This window comes from Vombatus ursinus, unplaced genomic scaffold (genome assembly GCF_900497805.2).
Source record: "Vombatus ursinus unplaced genomic scaffold, bare-nosed wombat genome assembly UNPS02014799.1, whole genome shotgun sequence".
NCBI classification, from domain to species: Eukaryota; Metazoa; Chordata; class Mammalia; order Diprotodontia; family Vombatidae; genus Vombatus; species Vombatus ursinus.
The window spans coordinates 54,037,593-54,056,877 of NW_020954577.1; the positions used below are offsets into that span (position 1 = coordinate 54,037,593).

At 39.4% G+C, this 19,285-nt stretch overlaps 1 protein-coding gene across 2 annotated transcripts in view; it reads right to left on the reverse strand.

Annotated features, from left to right (window-relative positions):
- LOC114050436 (dynein heavy chain 11, axonemal-like) overlaps positions 1–19,285 on the reverse strand; it is a 315,578-nt gene that overhangs the window by 183,214 nt on the left and 113,079 nt on the right. For both annotated transcript variants that reach the window (XM_027872110.1, XM_027872109.1), the window contains exons 30-31: positions 18,872–19,105; positions 4,779–4,910 (exon numbers count right to left, since the gene is read on the reverse strand). In XM_027872110.1, the coding sequence (XP_027727911.1) occupies positions 4,779–4,910; positions 18,872–19,105 (366 nt within the window). The remainder of the gene's footprint in view (positions 1–4,778; positions 4,911–18,871; positions 19,106–19,285) is intronic.

Here is a 19,285-nt window from a genome sequence, read left to right on the forward strand (position 1 = left end):
TAGCACTTTGAATTCCAGCACTCATCATTCATTTGTTCAGGCAACACCTCCCATCTTCCTCTAATGACCCTCAAGGAATCTGACCATTTTGAAAAGCTTTTCTGGGGGACCTGAAGCCAGGCAGGATCAGTTAAGGTTACGGTTAGTCACGGCCCTGGATTAAGTATCCTGGGAGGTCTAACATTCCTGTGTACTCAAGGAGACAAACTCAGTGGTAAAGAGCCATACAACCCAACCCCATTCATTAGACCTTAAAATGAGTCTACTTGCTGCCCTGGTCAGAGAGCTTCATTCTTTATTAAAATGGATTAAAATAACTGATTAGAAAGATGTCGGCCTTATCTCTTTTTATGAACAGATATCTTGGGGTCTGGCACCTTTCAGAAGCTGCTTGACCTCACTCACCAGAGTTATGGCCTATTATTATTTGAGAGAATGAAAAAAAAAACTATGAGGGCTTCATAGGCTGGTAAAAGCTCAGAACTGAGGCCATATTTTAAAATAGGAAAGGAAGAAACCTGCAGATCATCCACCTGGCAATTTCACTGCTCTCTCTAAAGGGAGAGGGAGTGTGGTATGGTGGTTAGAGGCTTGGCCTCAAACTAGGAAGGTGTGGCTTCGAGTCCTGCCCCAACAGACTTCAGCTGGATGATGGCGGACACGTCACTCAATGCATTAGTAGAAAGAGGTTCCTCCTTAGAACCTCTCTATGCCAACACAATACAATTACAAGTCTGGAGGCAACACAAAAAATCAAGAGCATCTCACGTTTGGAAAATAGTAGATGCTTAATAAATGCTTTTCATGAACTCATTTGTTCATTTATCCCATAAAAAAGAAGCAAGCAGAATTCACAATTATTGTATATGTAAGGGCAGTTAGGGCTTGGGTATCTAGGGGTCCAGGTTTCTGGAACGGACACTTTTTCCAATGGCACAAATGCCCTGAGGCAACTCGTCCACAGTTTCCTATGTACTCTGCAGACAGCCAATGACTATGCAGGAGCTTTCTCCAGTTCTCATGGTGCACGCAGGCTGTCCTATGACTGCTCCATTCTGCAGCACACATAAATCAGTGCTGGCCATAAGCTGCAGCTTTTTTGTGGCCCACTATGCTGACTTACATTGATGGAGGGAGTTTCTTTACCTGGGAATTCCCTAGAGGTGAAGACAGCCCATATTCCATGATTCACAGCAATAGAGCATCCCTAGAATAACATTTGTGGTTAAAATAGATGCCCTTTTGTTTCAGGGAGAAATCACGGAAAATGTGGTACAGTCTCACAGAACAAATCCAGCCTTCTCTCTTCTTCCTATTCAATCCTCTAAGACGTACAAAGTAGTCAGCCAGCTTTATGGGCTCCCCATCCACTTGCAAGTTATAATCTGAACATCGGGTCTTCTTCTTCCCCTTTGTTTTTCCAGGGTGAATTGGTTGGAAGGCAAATCTCTTCTGATTAAACACAGAACTTACTTACAAGGCTCTGCAGCACTCGGGCTCGCTGAAATCCTCACGAACCCATCTCCAAACCCATGAGGGCCTCTGGAGGACCACACCACCCACAAAGGACCCTTCTTTGATTTGGACTGCGCTAAACACTCTTCACACCAGAAGCCAGTATGTTGGACAAGTGTTTTTCCCTGTCAGTGGATGCCTTGCTTGATATCCATTATCAGGGGGTTGAACAAAATTGTATCTGCTGTTACATCATTCAAGGTTCTTAGATGATTTTAACATTTGCATGGGATTCATCTTGTTGGATAAGGCCCTTCGGGTGGTACTTTGCTCTACTGAATTCAATGCTTTTTTACAGTCAGCCAACAAAAAGCACAATGAGATCATTTATTCTCGGCACACTCCCAGCACATGATTGTCAGGATGTGGCCTGCTGTACAATCACACTTGGAAAAGCCTGGCTGTAGCTCCAGCAGCCCTGGCTGTTGTCTTTCTGCTTATTATCCAAAGCCTAGCCCAGGTATGTGCACACAGGCTTAACATCTGAGGCATGCCAACGAGATGGTAGAAATTTTTGCCCACAGCTACTCATGAAGATGGTCTGCTATGACATGATGGTTGGCGAGCTCCCCAATAGATCGATAGCCTGCATGGAGGCCATGATCAGAAAATAGAAATTCTTTGAGGTAGGGGTAAAGAGTGAGCATGAGGTAGGAATTGGGGGATGGTATAAATCAACAAGGGCTCTAAGAGATAGAATAAACAAAATGTGGTGACTGATTGGATGGAGGCAGCGTAAAGAGTCTCAAATGCCTCCAAGGTTGCAAACTAGATGCCTGGAAGAATGGTGATACCCCCAAAAGAAATCAGGAACTCTGGAGCACAGGAAGCTTTCAGAGAAAAAGATGATGAATTTCCTTCTGGACATGTTGAGTTTGGGATATTGATGGGCCAACCAAGGGCAACGTTGTCTAGTGGGCAGCAGGTGAGCTGAGCTAAAGCTTAGGAGGGAGAGGAGGCCTGAGGATGAAGATTTCAGGGCCATCTGCCCAGAGACAGTTGAGGAAGGCATAAGTCTATGAGGTACCAGAGTAAGGGGCTGACAATTCAGATCAGTCTAATCTCCTTTTAATGAAGAATGATGGGCAGGGGAGGCTGCAGTCAGTGGGTATGTCTGTATGTACATCCGCTTAGGGTAATTTACCTTGACTCAGGCAAGGTTTTCATAGTGCCCCACACCACATACAGATGAACAAACTGAGAAAGCAGTCATCTCAATTACCCTGCATAGGCCGATGTACAGCTGAGCTGACTGCAAGGTCAGAGTCCTAGAATAATTATCAATTTTCATCAATAATCCTGGGGATAGCATCGAGAACATGCTCATTAAGTGTTTGGATGCTACTGGACTAGCAGTGGCTTGCATCTCAAGGTGAGAATTATAGCTCACTCGGACATTCTTGACGTGCAGAAAGAGCCCTAGACAAGAATGAAGTACAACAGGGATACTGTCAAGTTAGTTCATCTAAGGAGGAAACAGAAGACCTGCAAAGATACCTCGGGGACTAGACTATAGGAAAGACAAAAAGGATTTTGAGGTCATAGCGATCACATGCTGAAGGAGTCATCAATGTATCTGCTCATTTTCATTTGGCAGACTTCTCTTCCTTCAAGGCTCAGCTCCAGGGCCACCTCCTCCATGCAGTCTTCCCCATTCTCTCCAGTTGTTAGTCCTTCCTCCCTACTCAAATCACATTATTATCACTTCTCTGTGTTCATCACATCATCAATTGATGGCAGGAAGGGGCCTTAGCCATCTAATTCAAGCTGCTCATTATGAGGAAACTGAGGCCAAGTGTAGTGAAGGCTAAGGCCATGGAGCTGGAAGTGGGACCCTTCAGTCCCAAATCCAGGCAGCTTTTCCATTAAACTATCCCCTGATAGAATATAAGCCCCTAGAGGGCAGGCATGGTTCATTTCTGGGTTTGTATTCCCAGTGCTTGGCAGAGAACAAGCACTCAATAAACTCTCGCTGATGCTTTCACTGATAAGACAAGCACAACATGGAGGCGTCCACGCAGAAATGACGTCCATAGAAACTGACTAAATCTCGTGCTCAAAGAGAAGTCACTTTCTCAATTCTGACACTGAAGAGGAAAAACAGGAACTTGGAGAGAGAATGGAAAAAAAGTCCATCGATCAAATTAAATGGTTAGCAAAGGAAGACTCACTTAGGAAAGCAGAATTATTTGGCCAAGAAAAGAACAAGCAAAAGGCAACCTTGCAATGGCTTTTCCATTATGTGAATCACTCCTTACTACACAGGTAACCATGATGGGCTATTCTCAATGCATGATGAGGCTCCCATGAAGAATGGGCTATAACTACCCCCGAGGAAGATTAAAATGAGCCAAAAGGAAGAAGTTACTGATGTCAGAGTGGTTAATGAGAGGCAGAGTAGCATAATGGGTTAAAAGGCTGGCCTTAGAGCCAGGAAGGCTTGGGTTCAAGTCTTGCCTCTGACTCATATTGGCTGTGTGACTCCAGGCAAGTGACTGAACTTCTCAGTGCCTCCAGAGACTCCCCAAGACTAAAACACAGGTGCCAATTTGTTTTGGGGGAAGGTTTCCACCCTGGGAGTTCCCCATTTCCCTGAAATCACAAGCACGTACAAAAAAAGTAAAGGAGTTTGTGGTTAAACATATTTGGCAACCTCTAATTATTTGGATGTTTGTCCTCAACGTAAGGAAAACTTCCTCACAATTAGAGCTACAGAAAAATGGAATGAGCTTCTTTGGAAGTGGTGAGCTCTTCCTTATCTGAGATCTTCAACCAAAGCTAGGTGGCCAGTAGCTATATGAGAGAAGAGATTATCGATCCTGGCTGGTTGGACTGCATGCACTCCAAGGTTCTTTCCAGGTCTGATATAAATGGGTACCTCAGAATGCTATAGATTATGAAGATGGAGGTCCAAGGAGACCCTGTGACACCACCCCTAGCAGCAAATCAATTGATGAGACAGTCCCTTTGGGCCCCAGATGCTCTTTTTTTCCTTTTTCTGGCAATTCATGAGTAAAGAGAACAGAGAATATTAAAAATATACTCTGAATAGGAAAACTCCACAGATAATCACAATCTTGCAAACCCAAATATCAGAGCAAACATCTCAGGGCAGCTAAGATATTCACACTTATACCTCCTGGAAATCAGAGGCTGACTCAATGTTTGTTGAATCATTATTGAATTATTTTGAAAGGATACAAGTACTCTGTGAAATGTACCCAGAACACATCTAGACCCCCAAAGCCCTTGAACATAATTACCTTCTGAGAAACCAGCTTGGCCACAACATCCCGGGCATGGACATCAATGGTACAGATGGTCATGATCTTCTGCCGGTCTCCTGGGGTGAGCTCACCCAGCAGCAGGGCAATCAGTGCATTCAGCTGAGAGATCTCAACAGATAAAAAGAATTCTATTCAATACACCCATTTGACCAGCTCCACCTGCCCTGTCTCTCTATCAAATGATTCATGTACCCCAGTTAACTATAGAAAAAGACTTAAGGGGACAAAGCACAAAAGAGTGAAAGTGAAAAGAAAAGAAAGAAAGGATGATGCTCAGCTTGAGCTGAGTAACCCTCTCAGATGCAAACAAAAAAGATTAATAATAGGAATTCCATGTGGCATTTCTATGATACCCTAAGCTTTGTAACTTGCTTTTTTTATATTTCGTACTTGATCCTCACAATAATCCTGTGGGGTGATACTATTATTATTCCCATGTTATATGTGAGGAAACTGAGTCTCGGAGATATAATACAGCTTGTCCAAAGTTAAAAAAAAAAGTAGTGTTAGACATAGGAATCAAACTCAGGCTTCACATAAATATATTTAGCCTTCCTTCTGCCATGCCTAAGGAAGCATTCATTCTATGGTACTTCATTTATTTATTTAATTTTTTTTATTACATTTTGAGTTCTGTGTTTTCTCCCTCCAAGCCCCACATTAGAGAAGATCAATATTTGATATAGATAAATGTGGAACCATACAATACATACTTCCACATATCAGTTCTTTTTCTGGAGGTGGAGAATATCTTCCTTCATGAGTCCTTTGTAGATGATTTCAATGTTCTTATTACTCAGAATAACTTAGTCATTCACACTTACTCTTTGAACAATATTATGGTTACTGTATAGAACATTTTCTTAATTCTGCTTGTTTCATTCTGCATTATTTCAAGCAAGTCACTCCATGTTTTTTCTAAAATCAGCCTGCCCATCATTTCTTACAGCACAGTAGTATTCCATCACAATGATATACTACAACTTGTTGAGCCATTCCCCAATTGATGGGCATCCCCTCACTTTCCAGTTTTTTGCCACCACAAAGAGAACTGCTATAAATAGTTTAGAACATATAGATTCTTTTCCTTTTTTCCTGCTCACCTTGAGAAATAGACATAAGGGTGCATTGCTGGGTTAAAGGGTATAAACATTTTTATAACTTTTGGGGCATAACTCCAAATTGTTCTCCAAAATGATCGGGCCAATTCACAATTCTACCAATAGTGTATTAGTGTCCTGATTTTCCCACATCCCCTCCAACATTTGTAATTTTCTCCTTCTGTCATTTCAACCAATGTGATAGGAGTGAGATGGTACTTCAAAGTTGTTTTATTTTGCATTTCTCTAATCAATAATGATTTAAAGCATTTTTCCATATGACTATATATGGCTTTGATTTCTTCCTCCAAAAACTGCCTGTCCATATTCTATGACCATTTATCAATTGGGAAAAGATTCATTCTTATAAATTTGTCATAGTTCTCTATATATTTGAGATATAAGGCCTTTATTCAAGAAAATATCTATTAAAATGTTTTCACAATGTTCTGCTTTCCTTCTAATCTTGGCTACATTGGTTTTATTTGTACAAAACCTCTTTAATTTAATGTATTCAAAAGTACCTATTTCACATTCCACAATGCTCTCTCTCTCTCTCTCTCTCTCTCTCTCTCTCTCTCTCTCTCATATTTACAAATTCTTCTCCTATCTATCAGATAGGTAATATGTTTTGTAATCTTCTAATTTACTCGTGACATTGCCCTTTATGTCTAGGTCATGTATCCATTTTGACCTTATCTTGGTAAACAGTATAAGATATGGATCTACACCTAGTTTCTGCCAGACTGCTTTCCAGTTTTCCCAGCAATTTTTATCAAATGAGTTCTTATCCCCAAAACTTAGATCTTCACATTTATCAAACATAAGGTTACCATACATTGCATAACTACTCTATTCTACTGATTCATCTTTCTATTTCTTAACCAGTAGCAAATAGTTTTGATAATTATCACCTCATAACACAGTTTAAGATCACTGCTAGACCTCCTTCCTTTACATTTTTAAATTAATTCCTTTGATATTCTTGACCTTTTATTCTTCCAAATGAATTTTATTATTTTTCTCTAGCTCAATAAATTAATTTTTGGTAGTTTAATTGGGATGGCACTGAATGCATAGATTAGTTTAGGTAGAATTGTTATTTTTATTATATTGGCTCAATCTACACATGAATAATTAATATTTCTCCAATTATTTAAATCTGACTTTATTTGCTTTATAATTACATTCATAAAGATCCTGGGTTTGCCTTAGTGGGTATATTCTCCGGTATTTTATATTGTCTATGGTTATTTTAAATGAAATATCTCTCACTATATCTTCTTACAGGGATTTGTTGGTGATATATAGAAATGCTGATGACTTATGTGGAACTATGGTATATTATTAATAGAATGTAAGAATAATTGATTCTGTTAAAAATAAAAATGATGACTATTGGGAAAATCTGAATGATAGAGATCACACAAGATTTAGGAGCTGCCACATTAAAGGAGGAGAGGACTTGGAATATGATATTCCAGAAAGCAAAGGAGCTAGGATTTCAACTAAGAATAACCTACCCAACAAAACTGAATACAATCCTTAAGGGGAAAAATGGATATTTAATAAAATAGAAGACTTTCAAGCATTCCTGATGAAAAGAGCAGAGCTAAATAGAAAATTTGACATTCAAACACAAAACTCAAGAGAAATATAAAAAGATAAACTTGAAAGAGAAATCATAAGGGACTAAATGTAATCAAACTGTTTACATTCCTATGTGGGAAGATGATCCTTTTAACTCCCAAGATTTTTATCACTTTTAGGGCAGTTAGAAGGAGTATACATAAGCAGAGGGCATGGGTGTGAGTTGAATATTATGGGATGACTTAAAAAAATTCAGGGATGAGAAAGAGGAATGAAATGAGAGAAGGGGGAAAGGAGAGGAAGAATAGGGAAATTATGTCACATAAAAGAGGTATGCCGAGAAGAACTTTTACAGTGGAAAGAGAAATGGGGGTGGTGGCAGACAATTCTTTGAGCTCACTTTCTTGGAATAATGACAAATGCAATCAGTTGGGTATAGAAATATTTCTTACCCAACAGAGAAGTGGGAAGGGTATCATAATAGAAGAGAGGGAAGATTAAGGGAGAAGCAAAACACACTAAACAAGGTAAAAAAGAGGGAGAGAAGGATAACAGGATAAATAGCATGGAGGGAAAGACACAGTTACAATCATAACTGTGAGTGTAAATGGGATAAACTCATCCATAAAACAGAAGCAGATAGCATAATGTATTAGAAACCAGAATCCAACAATATGTTATGTATAAGAAACACACTTGATATAGAGGGACACCACACAGAGTTAAAATAAGGGACTGGAGCAAAATCCATAATACTTCAGCTCAAGTGAAAAAGACAGGGATAGTCATCATGATCTCAAATAAAGTAAAAGCAAAAATCCACCTAACTAAAAGGGTAATAAAGAAAATAACATTTTCCTAAAAGGTACCATAGACAATAAAGTAGTATCAATACTAAATATATATACACCAGAATGGCATTGCATTCCAAATTCTTAAAGGAAAAGTTTAAATGAGTTACAGGAGGAAATGGAAAATAAAACTATACTAGTGACGGACCTCAACTTTCTCCTCTCAGAACTAGATAAATTGAACCACATAATAAAAAAGAAAGAAGCTAAGAATATTAGAAAAGTTAGCTATACTACTAGACCTCTGGAGAAAACTGAATGGGAAGAGAAACGAAAATATCTTTTTCTCAGCACAAAAATTGACTATGTATTAAACTTACAAATAATGGAATATTAGAAAAGTTAGCTATACTACTAGACCTCTGGAGAAAACTGAATGGGAAGAGAAAAGAAAATATCTTTTTCTCAGCACAAAAATTGACTATGTATTAAACTTACAAATAAATTCAGAAAAGCAGAAATATCAAAAGTATCATTTTCAAACCATAATGCAATAAAAATTGCATTCAATAAAGGACTATGAAAGCACAAAATAAAAAATAATTGGAAGCTACATAATTGAATCCTAAAAAATGAGTGGGTCAAAGAACAAATCATAGGAACAATCAGTAATTTCATTAAAGGGAATGACAATAATGAAACTACATACTGATATTTGTAGGATGTGGCCAAAGCAGTACTTAGGGGAAGATTTATGTCTCTAAAATCTCTAAAATTTAAATATCTAAATGACAATGTAAGAAAGAAAGTACAGATTAATGAATTGGGCATGCAACTAAAAAAAAAACTAGAAAAAAATTAAATTCCCAATTAAAACACCAAAATAGAAATCCTGAAAATCAAAGGAGAGATAACATTGAAAATACAAAAGCCATATAAAACTAGGAGCTGGCTTTGTGAAATGGAAAAAAAAACACTAATAAAAGAGATAAACTATTAATTGATTTCTATTTTTTTTAAAAGAAAGAATAAAACCAAATTATCAGTATCAAAAATGAAAGGGGTGAATTCACCAATGATGAACAAGAAATTAAAGGAGCTATGTTGCCCAATTATATGCCAGTAAATCTGATAATTTAAGTTAAATGGATGATTATTTACATAAATAAATTGCCCAGATTAACAGAAGAAGAAATAGAATACTCAAATGACCCTATGTGAGAAAAAGAAATTGAACAAGCCATAAATGAACTCCCTAACAAAAAATTCCCAGGACCAGATGGATTCACCAGTGAATTCTATCAAACATTTAAAGAATAATTATTTCCAATACTATATAAACTATTTGGGGGAAATAGGCAAAGAAAGAATCTTAGCAAATTAATTTTCTGACACAAATATGGTTCTGATACCTAAACCAGGAAGAATAAAAACAAAGAAAGAAAACTACAGACCAATTTCCCCAATGAATATTAATGTAAAAACTTTAAATAATATACTAGACTAGCAAGGAGATTATAGCAATATATTACAAAGATGCTAGGACCAGGTGGGATTTATTCCAGGAATGTAGGGCTGGTTCAATATTAGGAAAATTATCAGCATAATTGAAAATATTCTTAATAAAAACAACAAAAATCATATGGTTATCTTAATAGATGCAGAAAAAGCTTCTAAATAAAATACAATACTTATTCCTATTAAAAAAGACACTAGAAAGCATAGGAATAAAGGCAATTTTCCTTTAAATGATAAGTAGTATATATCTAAAATCATCAGCAAACATTATCTGCTATGGGAATAAGCTAGAAGCCTTCCCAATAAGATTAGGTTTGCAACAAGGATTTCCATTATCACCACTATTGTTCAATATTGTATTAGAAATGCGAGCTATAGCATTAAGAAAAGAAAAAGAAATTGAAGGAATTAGCATAGGCAATGAGGAAACAAACCTATCACTCTTTGCAGACAATATGATGGTATACTTAGAAAACCCTAGAAAATAAACTAAAAACTAATTGAACTAATTAACAGCTTTAGCAAAGTTGCAGGATATAAAAGAAACCCAGATAAATCATCAACATTTCTATATACTACGAACAAAACCCAGCAGCAAGAGATAGAAAGAGAAATTCCATTTAAAATAACTGCAGACAATATAAAATACTTGGGAGTCTACGAAGACAAAGCTAGTAACTATATGAACATAAATATAAAACACTTTACACATAAAGACTGATCTAAACAATTGGAGAAATATTAATTGCTCAATATAATAAAATATAATAAAAATGACAATTGTACCTAAATTAATTTACTTATTCAGTGCCATACCAATTAAAGTATCAAAAATATTTTACAGAGCTAGAAAAAAGAATAACAATATTTATCAGGAAGAATAAAAGGTAAAAAAATGTCCAGACAATCAATTTTTAAAATGTTAAGGAAGGCAGCCAAGCAGTACCAAATTTCAAACTATATTACAAAGTGGTAATCATTAAAAAAAAAATCTGGTACTGGCTAAGAAATAGAGAGGTGGATCAGTGGAGTAGATTAGGTACACCACACATAGTAGTAAATGACCATAGTCATCTAGTGTTAGCTAAACCCAAAGATCAAAGCTTTGGGGGTAAGAAATCACTATTTGACAAAAATTTCTGGGGAAAATGGAAAGCAGTTTGGGAGAAACTAGGTATAGACCAATATCTCACATTATATAACAAGATAAGGTCAAAATGAGCACATGATATAGACATAATGGGAGACAAACAAAAATTTTACTTGTCAGATCTATGAATAAGGGAATAATTTATGAGCAGAGATAGGGAGCATTATGGGATGTAAAATGGATAATTTTGATTATATTAATTTTTTTTGCACAAACAAAACTGATGCAGTCAAGATTAGAAGGAGAGCAGGAAATTAAGGGGAAAGTTTATAACAAGTTTCTCTGGTAAGGGCCTCATTTTTCAAAGATATAAGGAATTGAGTCAAATTTATAAAAATATGAGTCATTTCCTAAATGATAAATGACCAAAGGATATGAACCGGCAATTTTTCAGAAGCTTTCTATAGTCACATAAAAAAAAAACTGCTCTACATCATTACTGATTAGAGAAATGCAAATTAAAACAATTCTTAGGTTGGACCACCTCAACCTATCAGATTGGCTAACATGACAGAAAAGGAAAATGACAAATATTGGAGGAGATGTGGAAAAATTGGGACACTAACACACTGTTGGTGGAGTTGTGAACTGATCCAACCATTCTGAAGAGCAATTTGGAACTATGCCCACAGGGCAACCAAACTGTGCATACCCCTTGACCCAGAAATAACATTATTAGGTGAGTATCACAAGGATACCAAAACAAAAGGAAATGGAACTATATGTAAAAAATATAGCAACTCATTTTTGTGGTGGCAAAGAATTGGAAATTGAGGGGATGACTGTCAATTGGGGATGGCTGGACAAGTTGTGGTATATGTGTGGTGGAATATTACTATACTATAAGAAATGATGAGCAGGATAGTTTCAGAAAAACCTGGAAAGACTTACGTGAATTGATGCATAGTGAAGTGAGCAAAAACAGAAGAACATTATACAAAGTAACAGCAATATTGTGTGATGAGCAACTATGAATGACTTAGCTATTCTTAGCAATACAGTAATCCAAGACAATACCAAAGGACTTATGATAAAAAATGCTATTCACCTCCAGAGAAAGAATTGATGGAGTCTGAGTGAAGATTGAAATGTAATTTTCTCACTTTCTTTATTTTTCTTCCTTTTTTGCAACATGGCTAATGTAGAAATATGTTTTGTATTATTTCACATGTATGATTGATATCATATTTCTTGCCTTCTCAATGAGTGAGGAACGGGAGGGAGAGAGAAAATTTGAAACTTCAAATGAGAAAAGTTAATGTTAAAATAAATAATTTTACTTTTAGAAAAGTCTTAAGCATATTATCTCTTCCTAATGGAAGAGCTAGGTACCGAAGCCTTCTGCTTCCAAGTGGATCATAGGACTATTACATGGTGGAGACCAGAAGTGGACACAACCCAAAATAAGATGGTAAAATGGCTTCTATTTTGTCATACTCTACCACTGTTTTCACATGGAATTTGTGAGGTTTGAATGTATGTGGTTGACCAGAGGCAATATGGCACAGTGGACAGCACACTGCATCTGAAGACATGGGATCACAGATGTAGAGCCCGAAAGGATTGTAGAGGCCGCCTATTCCTCCTCTCATTTTGCAGTTAAGGAAATGAAGGCTCAGGAACTTAAATGACTTTCCTACAGTCACCCAGGTAGATGTCGGAAGCAGGATTTGAACCCAGGTTACTGTCTCTGGATTAGAGACCTATTATTCCTGTTCAGTTGTTTTTAAGTCGTGCCCAACTCTTCATGACCCCATTTGGGGTTTTCTTGGCAAAGATACTGGAATAGGGTTTCCTATTTCCTTATCCAGCTCATTTTACAGATGAGGAAGCTGAGGCAAACAGGGTTGAGTGACTTGCCCAGGGTCACATGACAAGTAAGTGTCCGACCCCAGATTTGAACTCAGGAAAAGGAGTCTTCCTGACTCTCAGATCAGCACTGCACCACCTAGCTGCCTCAAGTTAGAGATCTAGCATTGCTCTTGTCTTATCTGTGGGATTTGGGGAAATCACTTCATCCTCTGGGGCTCAGTTCTTAAATTTCAATTCTGAGATCCTATGGCTTACAAATTGACCTAAGAGCATGAGCCAATACCTGGCCACTCTCTCATTTCTAGACTATGTGGTCTTGAAATGGATCCCAATGTAGATGTTTAAGCCTGGCAGAGTTTACTCTCATCAGAAAGACCAGTGGCTCTTAAACTTTCCCCACCCCCAGTGATCCTTATCTGGGCATCAAGAATCCCTGCAGTACTTCTTACGTGTTGCACAAAAGCCCTCATAGAAATCAGCAGGGCACAAAGCTCATGTATGTACCATAGGGAGGTACTCAGTGAAGGAGAGGGCTAGTGAGTGAAAGCATCTTTGGGGCTCATGGCAAGTGGGGGTGAGGGCTGGGGGTCAGAGATCTGAAAGTCAATGCACTAGCCCAGGTGCTTGGCCCAGAGAACAAATCTAGGGGCTACAGGCAGGAATCGGAGAAAGGCAACCTGAGTTTCTGTTCCAGGCCAAACTTCACAACAAGTGCTACCCAGAAATGACATGGCTTGTCTTAAGAGATGGCGGGTACTCACTGCTGGGCTTCAAGTAGAGGATGGATGGCACCTTTGTGGGGAATGTTGCAGAGAGGATTTAGTCAGGAATGGGTTAGACTAGACATCCATTAGGGCAGCTGGATGGCACAGTGGATAGTGCCAGGCACTATCTGGAGTCAGAAAGACTCATCTTCTTGAGTTCAAATCTGCCTCAGATGCTAGCTGTATGACCCCATGCAAGTCACCTACCTCTGTTTGCCTCATTTTCCTCAACTGTAAAATGAACCGGAGAAGGAAACGGCAAACCCCTCTGCTATCACTGCCAACAAAACCCCAAATGGGGACACAAAGAGATGGACATGACTGGGGGAGAAACAACTAAATAACAACACATCCACTGAGGTCCCTTTGAACTTTGAATTTCTGAGGTGGCCCATTAATCCAATCTAACCCAATCCAATAAGCACATTTCTTAAGCACCTACCCTGAACAAGTCACTGTGCTACAAAGAAGAGAGGAACACAGCTCTTACCCTCAGGGAACCTTTGATATTCTACTCTCATAATCAAGATTGGCTCTAGAACAAGAGAGAAGGTTTCTTATTCCCTAAGCAAGCATCCTCTCTACAGCATCCCTGGCAAGTGGCCTTCTGTCTACCTTTTGCTAGAAGCCAGTGACTGTAAAGTTCCTGCCTCCCTCAGCTGCCCACTATACTCTGGGTAACCTCAAACTCTCAGGGAGCTTCTCCTCATAGTAAGTTGGAACCTGTCTCTCTGAACCTCCCACTCCCCCTTCTTCCCCACAACAGCCCTTCAGATACTTAGACAGGGCTAGGGGGCCCAGAGCTAGCAGGCCCCTCCACTCTGCAACCTTGTCCAGACTAAGCAGAGCATCTCCAGGTCCTTCAGCCAATCCCCATTTGGCACAAACTCAAGACCCTTGGCCAGCCTGGCTGTCCTCTAGCTTGTCAATGTTCTTCCTCAAAGTGGGCACCCAGGACAGAACACTTTGCTCCAGATGTAGTCTGACTGAGTGTGCAGACGCATGGACAATTTATACAAACACATACACATATACATACATATACATATACACACAGTTAAATGTTGAAAATGAGGAAAACCACATAGGAGAGTTGAAACAGAGAAGCATCAGTTTGGGGAGGAAGGTTCTACTTTAACTAGAGTGGACCAGAGAAAGTTAGAACTGGGAAGTCACTTAGAGATGATTTAATCCAGCTCTACTCCTCCACACCGGAAAGCCTAGGAAGGGAGGTGATACGTGTCAAGTCATACAGCTACCCTGTAGGAAGGGGAGAGCCCAGTGCCCAGCACACAGTAGGCACTTAATTATTGTTGTATTGATTCACTAGAACCCAGATCTCCTGACTTCTACCCCTTTGGGTCTTGTTTGCACTGCTTTATGCTGCCCACGATGTTTGATAGGTCCCTGTGAATTCTATCACATTGGGTCCTACCAAGCATGTTGTACAAATACAAACCTTTTTGTGTGAAAATAGGTACAGTTGAGTGTATCTGCCCATATCCAAAGCCCATGATTACACAAGAAACCACAAACATTGAAGCAAAGGATATGAAGGAGGACCTGAACAGTGGGACAGGACCTTCAATTTCAGTAAAATACAAGGCACTATCCTTGGTGCTGGAGATAGATAGGAAGAAAATAAAGTAGTCTCTCCCTGCTTTTAAAGAGCCACATTCTCCTGGGAAATACAACATGTATACAGATATGTATGTGTGTGTGTACATATATATATATATATCAATAAAAAGAAAAGAAAATATGTTAAATAACTTTAAAAGGGAGAGTTTTTAACTATTAAGGGATTAGGAAAAGCCTCTTGGAGATGCAGGCAGCTGAACTGTGCTCTAAAGGAAACTAGGGTCCATGTGGTATAAGTGAGGGGGCAGTGCCTCCCAGACATGGAGGAGCACCTGTGAAAAGATGTGGAGGTGGGAAAGGGAAGTTTTGTATGAGGAATGTAATCAATAGATTTGAGTTTATCCAACCCATGCAGAAAAGGAATCCCAAGAATAATCTGCCAAAACAATTTTACTGGAATAGCATACATGTGAAGGAAAGCTATAGGAAATCCAGGTGGAAAGGTGAGTGAGTCAATAAATATTTATTAAGTGCCAACTACATGCCAAGCACTGTGCTATGTGTGTGTTGAGGTTACAAAGAACAGTAGAGAGGGCTTTAAACCCTGGGTTCAACATTTTGTATTTTTTTCCTAAAGGTAATAGGGAACCCCTAAAGATCTTTGAGCAGGGGAGTAACATGGCCAAATCACGCTAGCATAAAAAATAAATGACCAAAAAAGATACTCATTAACCAACATAATTTCAGAGAAGTTGATGAGATATATACCCACTGGCAAACATGTAGAATGTTTTTTTCTTTCTAAAATTGGATCTTGGTAAGTCCAGGGACAAATAAGGCCTAGAATAATTTTCTTGGTCTAGTTCTTGTGCTACCAACAAATCTCAGAGACCTGGGGGGAAGTAGGAGGGTGGGGTGGGGAAGGACTTGTTCAGCAGATCGCCAACTATGATCTCACTTTCAGTATAAAGCTTGTTTTTAAGGGTTAAAAGTTCGTTAGAAAATAAAAACCCCAACATGCTGCTAGCATAAGTAAGAATAATGCTAATTAGAAAGCCCTCTAGCAGATGGTCCCTTTTCAAACTGAACAACAGGTAACATCCACTTTCCCCAAGCCCTACCAAAGGAAACATCAAGCTGTGGGCTCCCACCTTCCCAGCAGACCAGTCTGAGGCAGGGCAGGCAGCCCTGAGTGATTCCAGGGTCTCTGCTGTGGCAGAGGCATTACTGATATTGCCAGAAGAAAAGGCTTCACCCAGAGATGTAGATGGGGATGTTCATTCTATTAAGGGCTGAAGCCTCTATTTAACAAAGGCAATACTTTTTAAACAAAATACTTCATTCAAATGTTCAGAGAAGAAGGGAAAAACAAGCAAACCTCCAACCCAAGGCCACTTAAGGAAGGTGGAATGAGCCACTGGAAGAGTGGCTTTGGTCATTCCTCTAAACCTGGAAGAGAGCTGAGCTCCCAGCCTCATCTTCCTTAGGTCCTTCTTTGCTCAGAATCCTTTGATGTTTCCCCTCCTTGGCCTACTGAGTCCAGTTCAAACTCCTTAATTTGGTATTTGAGACCCTCTATCTGAAGCCATCCTATTTTTCCAGTCTAATCTCATATTACTCCACTTGACATACTCTAGATTCCAGCCAAGGAGGACATCTTACTGTGCCTGATAGAAAGCCACGTTTTCCTACATTGGAGCCTCTGTACATGCTGTGTTGTTCCTGGGCCAGCAACACTCCTCTCTCTCCCTGCACACATCTGTTGAATCCTACCTCTTTTTATGGTCCAACTAAAATGCAACCTCCTGAATCTTCCTTAGGCACTGACATCCCTCCCCTAGCTATAGATTCCCTACCCTTCCCCATAAACTTTCCTAATACTATTTTGCAGTAGAGTTATCCGTGTACATCATAAGCCTGCTAAGTGGTCAACTCCATGAATGAGGACTGAGTATTTTCTCAATGTCTTATCTCTTCTACAACTTGGCACACAGCTGACAGCGAAGTAGGCCCTGGATGGAAGTTCCTTAAATTGAATGCAATTTTATTTTCCAAAGCAGTCAGTCTACAGTTTATTAATAATGGAACAGCAGAGTTCCATCTGGGAGACAAAGCTGGCCTTGAGTCATGAGAACCTAGATTCAAATCCTGCTTCAGACACATATTGGCTAGTTGGTGATGCTGGGCAGGTCACTTCCCTGAGACTTGGCTTCCTTCTTAGTCTTTAGTGCCCACCACACAGGGCTGGTGGGAAAGCCTTGGTGAAATTGTATAGGCTAAGGGCTTCAGAAATTGAAAACACCATGCAAATGTGAGTAATTCATAGTGAGTGACAGAATGGATCCTGAGCCAGCCTGAGGCTGGAAGACCTGGGGATGAATCCTGCCTTGGACTCTGAAGCTGTGAGTAAATCACTTCACCTCTAGGTGCCAATCTCTAAGACCAGAGATTATAAAGCACCTCCCTGTTTGCATTGGCAGAGGTGGTTTCTCCATTAGAAATGTCCTACCAGGTGTGGAGAATACAAACTTAAAAAAAGACACTTCGCCTACTACCCGGGATATTATGTTACAGACCAGGGTTCAGAGGAGATGTAGGGGAAGGCCTAGCACAGGGGTGAGAACCTGTGGCCCTCTGACTGAATCCAAACTTCACAAGACAAATCCCCTTAATAAAAGGATTTGTTCTGTAAAACTTAGACTCAATCAAAAGGCCACACCCAAGGACCTAGAAGGCCACAGGCGGCCTCAGGGCTGCAGGTTCCTTACCCCTGTGACCTATACCAATGGAATCATAGGTCTAGTTAAAAAATAAAATAATTGTATGTTGTGTAATAATACAATTATTATATATAATGATATAATAATAATTGTTATTACTATCAGGCAGCTGGATGGTGTAGTAGATAGTGCCTGGAGTCAGAAGGACCTAAGTTCAAATCCTTTCTCAGGCACTTATTAGCTGAGGGACCCTGGACAAGTCATTTAACCTCGGCCTGCCTCTGTTTCCTCATCTATAAAACTGGGATAATAATAAGCACCTCCTTCTCAGGGTTTGTTGTGAGGATCAAATGAGATAATATTTGTAAAGCATTTTACAAACCTCAAAGAGCTAAATAACTGCTAGTTGTTGTTATTAAAAGAGTCCCTATGCTATGACCTCCATCTTTATAGGATATAATACCATCTGCCTGGAGTAGTTATAGACTAGCTTCATTTATATTTGTACATCCTGATGCCTTTGACGGAATGTAAGCTACTTGAGAGCAAGAACTATTTAGTTTTCATTTCTGTAGCCCCAGCACCCCAGTAGGTCCCAGGCACACAGTAGGTATGTAATAAATGCCTATGGGTTGATTGGCTGGCAGAGAAGCAAGAGTTTAAGTGAGTTTTCCCCAAAGGTCCCTCCTGACCTATAGTTTTATAACAATGAAATACAACAATGTTTAAAGGAGCTGGAATTTCCTTAGCATAGATATTACCTTTACTGCCATAGATTGTAAGCCTTCTATGATGCAGTAGATGGTCTCTGAGACTTAAAATGAAAGGAAAATGTGTCTCCCTTCAGCTTACTTGGTGTTGAGCTTCTTGGCTGGTCCTCGGGTGACAGGTACTTATCTGGTCTGCCACCAGGCCACACTCAAAGTATTTCCACCTTAGCAAGACCTTCCTGAGCTTGCTTTCTACTGGATTTAACTTTAAGACCCCCAAGTACCATCTAGGCAGACAAGAGTTGGAATTGGTGTGGGGATTCTGGGGCATACCTGTTTTTTATTGTAATCCTTTAAGGCTGTTTCATATCCTTCTTCCAGTCTGCTGAAGGCTATCCCCACATCCGTGGTCCACCAAATCTGCGAGCTGGTCAGTGCAACTTGGGCTGGGAAATCCAAAATCCACTGCTCCCTGGGCTTCTCTTCAAAGGCAGCCGTAGCATCCGTGATGTAACAGCGCACTGTTTCCTGCATGGCTTCTTCAAGACCCTGGAGCCATGTTTCCACCTTTTGAAAATAAAAACACTATGTTACTGACTTAATGCCAACACTAGCATATTCTGTGGGTGCTCTGAAGGGACTAAGGCAGTATCCCTACCTGGGAGACTGTAACACTTACTGAAAGCCAATTAAGTATTGCACAGTGTGGTACACTAAATGTGGAGTCAGGAGGAACCTGGGGTCCTA